General features: G+C 49.7%; 1 protein-coding gene across 1 annotated transcript; it reads right to left on the reverse strand.

The window, feature by feature from the left end:
• Positions 1-374: 374 nt before the first annotated feature.
• On the reverse strand, positions 375-1,456 carry LOC138247086 (chemerin-like receptor 1). The gene has a single exon (XM_069201833.1). It carries the CDS (start codon positions 1,449-1,451, stop codon positions 375-377), a length of 1,077 nt encoding a protein of 358 aa, XP_069057934.1. The 5' UTR covers positions 1,452-1,456.
• Positions 1,457-8,914: the final 7,458 nt, after the last annotated feature.

The following is an 8,914-nucleotide window of genomic DNA, read 5'->3' on the forward strand; positions in this document are numbered from 1 at the left end:
AGGATAGTTATGTAGAAAAAAAAAACTTCACAATGAAAATGTCATTATTGATTATAAAAATGAGGCTTCTCTGGAAAAGACAACCTTTCCAACTGATATTGGCAATCAGAATACAGTTATCTATAATAAATACAAAGAAAGACAATTTTGTGCAGGGTGATAGAGAACTCACTATCAACTATGACTCTTCAGCATGCACCACACACACAATTTTGAAAATATTCTCTGACATTTTTAAGCATAAGAGCTCACACTGGTTTTAGAACAAGAATGTTTCACAACAATCCAGCAAGACCTGTGAAAAACTTCACAGAGTAAGACATAATAGCACTTGGGAACAAACAAATGTTCAGTGCAGGTTGCTCAAGAATGTTTCAGAGCATACAAGATTCCACCTCATATGATGATTTAGGTGGACTTCTGCTGTTGAACGTGGCCAGAGATTGTTCCTCATTGAAAGCTTTTTCAAAGACTGATAAAATAGTAAATCCGAACATATCTTTGAAGTCTCTGCCCATAAAGAAGTACAGGGCAGGGTTGAGGCAGCTGTTAAGGTAGGCCAGGCAGGTTGCAAGAGCTATTGCTACGATAAGGACATCAGAAGGCCCAGGAGCATCTCCTCTAAAGTCCATTAAAGGTAAGGAATGGAAAGGAAACCAACAGATGAAGAACAGGGTCAAGATAGTGATGATAATTCTGAAGGGCCGGCTGGATGTTCGGTGGCATGGCCTTTGCCTGATCTTCACAGCAATAATTCCATAGCAAATAATGATTATGGCAAATGGAATTATGAACATAATTACAAGTCGAGTTATGATCATGACCCTATGACGCATTCTCATGATATCAAACTCTTCTTCCGAGAAATCCTCAAAAGGGACAGCATAACTCACAAAGCAAATTGTGCCATTGTTCTCCAAAACATTCATAGTGTCATAAAATGCTAGATATGGAGAGCTAACTATGACTGAGAACATCCATGTGACAAATGCAACCTTGCATGCCAGGCTGGGTTTTCTGTGGCTTCGGGACCAGAATGGATACACCACAGAAATGCATCGGTCTATACTGATCACCACGAGGAAGGAGATGCTTGCCAACATGTTTAGATGTACCACCATGTTACTGATCTTGCACAAAAATCCCCCAAAGGGCCAATAACCATTCATTGCCTCTGACACAATATGAAGGGGGAGGAAAAAGTCAAAGACAAAGTCTGCAATGGCCAAATTAAGGAACCAGATGACGTTCACTGTCTTCGTCATCTTGAAGGTACAGATACCTATCACAAACCCATTGCCTGAGGTTCCCAGAAGGAAAGTGATTGAATAAGACACAATGGAGAACACCCTCATGCTGTAATATATGATGTATTCATGGCCGAGGGTAGGTGACTCGATAGTTGGTGAGTTTGACAGAAGTAAGACCACAATGTCGGTAACGTTCGCCATGATGATCTGACTCGGTTTCCCTGAAATAAAAAAGGTCAGTTTATATTTATGTCAGCTATCAGCTCTAAAGCAAACAGAAACAAATTTAAATTGCAGGAAACTTCAAATTAAATGTACATTTTTATCAAAATAGAATAAAAAGATTTTTGTCCCTCAGGTATGATATTGATTTAGATAATTATATATCTCAGGAGATAAAACAACAGCACAAAACAAAAAACTCTGCTAACATTAGAAAGAATTGCAAAAGATGCAGGTCCAACATCAGCGGAAATATTTTTGTGTACTTTAAAAGTTGTATTTTTTTTGTAAATTGGTATTCAGAATCTACATTTAGCTGTTTATTTCAATTAAAGGCTAAACTAATTAAAGAACTGAGCACCACAGTACTTACTCTACAGTAATGCAATACTTAATTAAAAAAAATATATGTAAAATATTTACAAAAACACTGTAAGACACAATATTTTACTATTCTAGGGCCTGATTTAGATCTCAGCGAATAGAATACTCTGTCACCAAATGTGACAGATATCCTGTCTGCTGTATTATGATCCCCTTGGGATTGTATAATGGCGGATGGCACATCCGTCACATCCGTGATGGAATATTCCCCTCTGCCAAGATCTAAATCAGGCTCATAGTGTGTACTTTCTGTTATTTTTTTTTTAATATTAAATATGTACAAAAATGTCAATAAAGTTCGTTGGTAATACCTGCAAATTAGTAACACCGTGACCCAGAATTCAGTAATAGCAGAATTCAGCTAAACTGTACTAAATAACACAGGGCTGCAATTTACCTTTGGTAAACACAGCCATTAGCCTATCACATACTGACTTCTCAACAGCACTTTCCATGATGTACTACGACCTTATCATGATATACTGTGGCACAATCTATAAATATGTTTTCTAAAACCTCATAATGAATATTCCTGACACATTACATGTACATCACTTCCCAGGCTTGCACACTATGGCCCTCATTACAACATTGGCGGTAAATACCGCTTTCCGCCGTGCAGAAGACCGCCAACACACCGCGGCGGCAGTGGAATACCGCTACAGCCATTACGACCCACAGCCCGGAATCCGCCAAAAACCAGACACCCACACAAGTCTGCCACACCAAAGGTCAGTGATAAACTGGCGATAACAAAACCGACACAGTCACGCCAACAGGAATACGCCCACACTATCACGACCCACGAATCAATGCAGCGGTCTTTCAACCGTGGTATTCCATTGGCGGTACACACCGCTGTGCTCAAAATACACACACAGTTACAAAACACAACCACATTGGAACATTCCAAATGCACACACCTGACACACATACACACACCACTCCCACACACTCAATACAATATAAAACACACACCCACATAACCCACAAATCCCTATGACAAAAATTTAGAAAGAAGCCCAGAGAGAGACACCAGCATCAACAACACTAGCATCCACAGGCACACAACACCATCACTCACACAACATCCACGCACCTCAGACAACACCCACAAACACATCCCCTCACACATCACAACACACACCACCTCATACATCACCCACACCACACCATTGCACCGCAAAGACACCCCAGGTTCCCTGATGAGGAGCTCAGGGTCATGGTGGAGGAAATCCTCCGGGTAGAGCCACAGGCACAGAATCGTAGACAGGGTCAACGCAGTGGGACAACATCCAAGAACTAGGGATGACATCAGGAAGCGGTGGAACGACCTACGGGGGAAGGTGCATTCTGTGGTCTCAAGACACCAGATTGCAGTACAGAGGACTGGCGGCGGACCCCCACCTCCTCCCCCCCCCCAAATTACAAAATGGGAGGAGCAGGTCTAGGCTTTACTGCATCCTGAGGGCCTTGCAGGAGTAGCAGGAGGAATGGACTCTGGTAAGACAAATCTTAACTATTACATCTCCCACCCTACCTGCATGCTATCACATACCCCACCATCACCCTCACCCCCATCACTCCAACACCTCACAAATGTCCCACTATCACAACCCACACATCCCAACACCAAGCCCTGCATGCAACACCAAAGCATGGACACCCATCACCAAAGCATGTCCACTACAGATACCCACATAGACCCCAAAACAATTATCACACAAGGTCCTACACAAGAATGCAAGCACTGGAGTAGAGGGTCACTCACCCATTGCACACGATGGCACACACAGATGCAATAATCATGCCTTTACACCCCTGCAGGACCCCTACCCAATGTCACCAGACAGGAGGATCCAGACATGTCCACTCCCCCCACAGAAGAGGCCCACAGTGATGACAGCAGCTCTGTCCAACTGGATCAAGATGACCAGCCCGGCCCATCTGGGACCTCGGGACAGTCGGTTCCCCTGACACTGGCACAAGCCACCACAGAGCCTCCCCCCTCAGGAAACACCAGCACAGCACCCACCCAGCAGGCCCATCCCTCTATCCCCAGGACAACTCAAGCAGCAGTGTGTCCACCACCACAGGGAGCCCAGGCAAACCAACCAACCCAAGAAAATCAGGGATCTGGGGGCAGTGGGCACAAGGTTCAGGGGACAGAGGCAAAGGAAAACTGGAAGGACTGCTGTGCAACAGGGGGAGGACAGGCCCAGGGAGCCCACTCTCCATGAGGCCCTCTCCAACATCATGGGAGCGTACCATCGTTCCCAGGAGACGATGGCAACGGTACTGGCCAACTTTCAGGAGACCCAGCGGCTGCAGGAGGAACACTATCTGGGGATCATGGAGGAACTTAAGTCCATCAGCAACACCCTGGTCACCATTGTAGGGGTGCTGAAGGACCTTGTCAACACCAGGAGGGACACTGTGGCACACCAAGGGGCCCGTGACACTAGCCTGGCGCTAGTGGACTGGAGGCACTGCCACAGGACCACGACACCAGCACCCCGCCCCCTGCAGATGGAGAACCACCCCGCAAACGGTCCCTGAGATCCAGGACAAAGATGGAGAACAATGCCAAGACCCACGCCAGGAAATGAGACCCCCTTGAATATCATCCTTCTGTCCCACTTCGCCACCCTGTCCATCCATCAACTGCCCTAGCTCCACTTCCTATGCCCCTTTGGACAATGCACCTGTGAAACAAATAGACTGGACTCTGCCATGGACAATCCTCCACCATCACCCCTGCCCATTTTACAACCCCTCCACTATTTTGCACTGAAATAAACACCCTTGAATCTCAAAACAAGCTGGAGTCAGTCTCTGCTTACACAAATGTGTATTTGCAATAACTATGGAATATAGCAATGTCGATTGTATTGTCAACATATCGATGTAACACAGCTCTAGTCCATAAGGTAATATAGCAGAGGTCACACAGTGGGAGCCACCTCTGTGAAATGGAAAGGCAAAGTGACAAGTCAAGGTCCATACACTGGGTGAAAGAGACAGACATATGATAGGTCTAACAATTGTATGAGAGGTGTGAGGCAGTGACATCTTCTCACCTGTGTCTCACTAGAAGTACTGCTGGATAACATTGTTTCTGTTGTCGATATCCTCTTCTTCTGCCTCCTCCTCTTCACTGTCCACAGGCTCCACAGCTGCCACAAGACCTCCAGCTGGACCATCCTCCTGCAGAAAAGGCACCTGTCGTTGCAAAGCCAGGTTGTGCAGCATACAGCAGGCCATGATGATCTGGCACACCTTCTTTTGTGAGAAGTGGAGAGAACCACCTGTCATATGGAGGCACCGGAACCTGGCCTTCAGGAGGCCGAAGGTCCTTTCGATCACTCTCCTAGTTCTCCCCTGTGCCTCATTGTAGGGTTCCTCTGGCCTTTTCCTGGGATTTCTCACTGGGGTCAGTAGCCATGGCAGGTTGGGGTAACCAGAGTCACCTGCAAATGTTGAGGGACAACTGTTAGACACACCCTAACCCTTAGGGACAACCCCAGACCCAGACAACTATTCACAGGGTATAGGGTCCTTGTCCTCACCTATAAGCCACACACGGTGCCTCTGGAGTTGCCCCATCACATAAGGGATGATGCTATTACTCAGAATGTAAGCGTCTTGCACTGAGCCAGGAAACTTGGCATTCACATGGGAGATGTACTGGTCGGCCAAACACACCATCTGCACATTCATTGAATGGTAGCTCTTCCGGTTTCTGTACACCTGTTCACTCCTGCGGGGGGGGTACCAAGGCCACATGTTTTCCATGGCACCTATGATGTTGGGGATATGTCCCAGGGCATAGAAGTCACCTTTCACTGTAGGAAAATCCTCCGCCTGAGGGAAAACGATGTAGCTGCGCATGTGTTTAAGCAGGGCAGACAACACTCTGGACAACAAGTTTGAGAACACAGGCTGGGACATCCCTGATGCAGTGGCCACTGTTGTTTGAAAAGACCCACTTGCCAGGAAATGGAATCCTGGCGGATTGCTGACATCAGATCTGGCCACAACTGGGCACACAGTTCCAGGATTGTTGCACGATCAAGTCTGTAGGTGACTATTACGTGTCTCTCTTCCATTGTCGACAGGTCCACCAGCGGTCTGTATACCGGAGGATGCCGCCATCTCACCACCTGCCCCAGTGGACGTGCCCTATGGAGGAGAACAGCGAGCAGAGAGTCAGCCAACACTGAGGTATTACTAAATGTCATTTGCAGGTGTGACGCAGTTAATATTAAGGCCAAGTGGCCCCCTGAAATGGCGGCTGCCTGACCTGTAAGGTGGGAAAAAGGGATATGAGGTAACTGCGCTGGCCTTCTAAACCGTTGTGGTAGGCGGTCGAAGACCGCAGCACAATCCTGCATTGGTTAACATTGGACCCTATGGGTCCCAGGAGCCAATGACGATGTACGCCGGCAGTGACGGTACGCACCGCCGCGGACATCACCACCATTTTCTCTCTGTCCACTCACTTGATACCTGACCTTCGACAGGAGAGGACCTACACTGCAAGCGCTGCTGTGACCTCAGTCTGGAATCGACGATGGCTCATTTGTCTGGGGAAAGAGCCCCTGCCTTCACTTGGGAGGAGTTGGAGAAGTTAGTGGATGGGGTCCTCCCCAGTACACGCTACTCTACGGTCCTCCAGACAAACAGGTGAGTACACTGTGAGCATGCTGCATGGGCAATGCCTGTTTGGAGTGGTGTGGATGGAAGATACATGGGGGGGGACTGAGGCTTGCATGTGCGGATGGTGAGTGTATGTGCGTCAGGGCAAGGGTGGGAACGTGGGCCAATGACTGTGATGGTCCGGACGGTTAAAGTCTTTCCTTTTCCCCTGTACTATTCCTCTAGGTCAGCGGCCACCAGAAGAAGAATATTTGGTGTGCCATCGCCAAGGACACCTGGACGCTGGGGGTCCACCACAGATGGAGCACCCACTTCCGGAAAAGATGGGAGGACATTCGCCGCTGGAGCAAGAAGATGGCGGAGGCCTAGCTGGGGATGGTCTGCCAACGTGGGAGGGGTGCCCGTCGCACCATGACCCCCCTGATGTTCTGGATCCTGGCGGTGGCGTATGCGGAGTTGGATTGGCGCTTGAGGGCATCAAAGCAGCCACAAGGGGGTGAGTACTGTCACATCCATCTGACTCTGCCCACATTACAAGGTGTCTGGATGGGGGAGGTGGGCAGTGGGTTACCCTAGTCCAGGACGAGCTTTGTAGGCAAGGACCCTTTGTGAGGCAGGCTATGTGGCACCCCAACCCCACCAGTGGTAAGAGCCATCTACACCTAGTCAGGCTCCTGTGACTTCCATGTGTGCAGCAATCAGGCATAGGCCTTGTACCCCATGGGCATGTGATTAATCTAGGAACTCTAACTGCATGGCATAGTGCAGAGGGCTGCTGTGTCTGTAGTGTCCGCCAACGGTAGTGGTATTGCATGCACTGAACATGTATTTCTTCTGTTGTTCCCCCACCCTTTTTGTGGTCTCCCTGTTCTTGTGTGCAATAGCATCATCAGGCGGAGGAGCAGTGGCACTGGAGCAGGAGGGAGCTGCATCCCACTTGGCCGTGGAGGGCGAGACAACGGAGTATGAAGCCACCAGTGGGATGGAGGGCGAGGGGAGCTCCACTGCAGGGACAGGAGGTGACATCAGCGACTCCTCCTCTGATGGGAGCTCCCTTGCGGTGGCGGGCACCTCTGTGCCCCCGCATCAACAGGTACAGCCGCCACACCCCCTACCAGCAACAACCTCCCAGCAGCCCCTCAGTGTGTGTCCCGTGCCCGCTCACCCAGGAGGGTGGGCATCTCCTTCGCCCCAGACACCTCAGGCCCTGACCCAGTCAGCACTGCTGCCCTCAGTGAGGAGGCTATTGACCTCCTGATAGCCCTCACTGTTGGGCAATCTACCATTGTAAATGCCATCCAGGGTGTAGAGAGGCATTTGCAACAAACAAATGCATACCTGGAGGGCATTCATTCTGTCCAGGCAGCCCAAAAGAGAGCATTTCAGGCTCTGGCCTCAGCACTGATGGCAGAAATTGTCCCTGTGTCCAGCCTCCCCCCTCCAGCCTATCCCAAGCACACCATCAGACCAGCATGCACACACCTCATCACACAAGGGTGGCTCAGGCAAACATAAGCACCACACATCCCACAGGCATTCACACAAGCATCATTCCCATGCAGACATACCAACATCCAGTGCCTCCACTGTGTCCCCCTCCTCCACGTCGTCCTCCTCCCTCCCTCATCTCCACTCACACCTGCATGCACTACATCTTCAGCCACTACCTCCATCACCAGCACGCCCCATCACCACACACCGCTCACGTGTACTCACCACCCCGCTCCCATTCAGACATCCCCTGTGTTCTCTACCAGTGTGTCAGTGAGTCCTCCTCCCAAAGAACACAAACGCAGGCACACACCCACCCAACAGCCATCCACCTCACAACAGCTTCGGGCCCTTGCACCTTCACCCAAATTCAGCAATCGTACACCTCCTACAACCACTTCCTCTTCCTCCACTCTCAAACCCACTCCATCTACCCGCCCCAGTGTGTCTAAAAAACTTTTCCTGTCTAACATTGACCTCTTCCTTACACCTCCACCTCCATCCGTCCCCTATGGCCAGGCTTTCCAGGTCCCAACCCAGCACCTCAGCCACCACATCACCAGGCACAGTGGTCCCAGCAACAGCAGGCTTTTGGAGTGCGCCAAGCATCAGGGCAGCCAGTGTGCCATGGAGCGAGGGCAAGGACATTCCGCCACCTGTGAAGGTAAAAAAGTTGCCCACAACCCGGAGGGAGAAGGCGAAAACACCTGCCACCAAGGGCTCAAGGAAAATAAATGGGGATAGTGGCAATACAGCTGCGCCACCATCCAAGGTGGGGAAGGGCCAGAAAATCAATGGCAGGTCAGAAGAGGGCATGGTGGCACCGACTATGGGACCAGTGTAACACCTTCTGTCCACATCGACGCCAAGCGGTACGGCGGAGAAGACCACCACATGCACTGCCACCA

Source organism: Pleurodeles waltl, chromosome 7 (genome assembly GCF_031143425.1).
Source record: "Pleurodeles waltl isolate 20211129_DDA chromosome 7, aPleWal1.hap1.20221129, whole genome shotgun sequence".
NCBI classification, from domain to species: domain Eukaryota; kingdom Metazoa; phylum Chordata; class Amphibia; order Caudata; family Salamandridae; genus Pleurodeles; species Pleurodeles waltl.

Coding starts and splice junctions, on each gene's coding strand:
- LOC138247086 (XM_069201833.1), bottom strand. CDS start 1,451: ATGGCGAACGTTACCGACATTGTGGTCTTACTTCTGTCAAACTCACCA.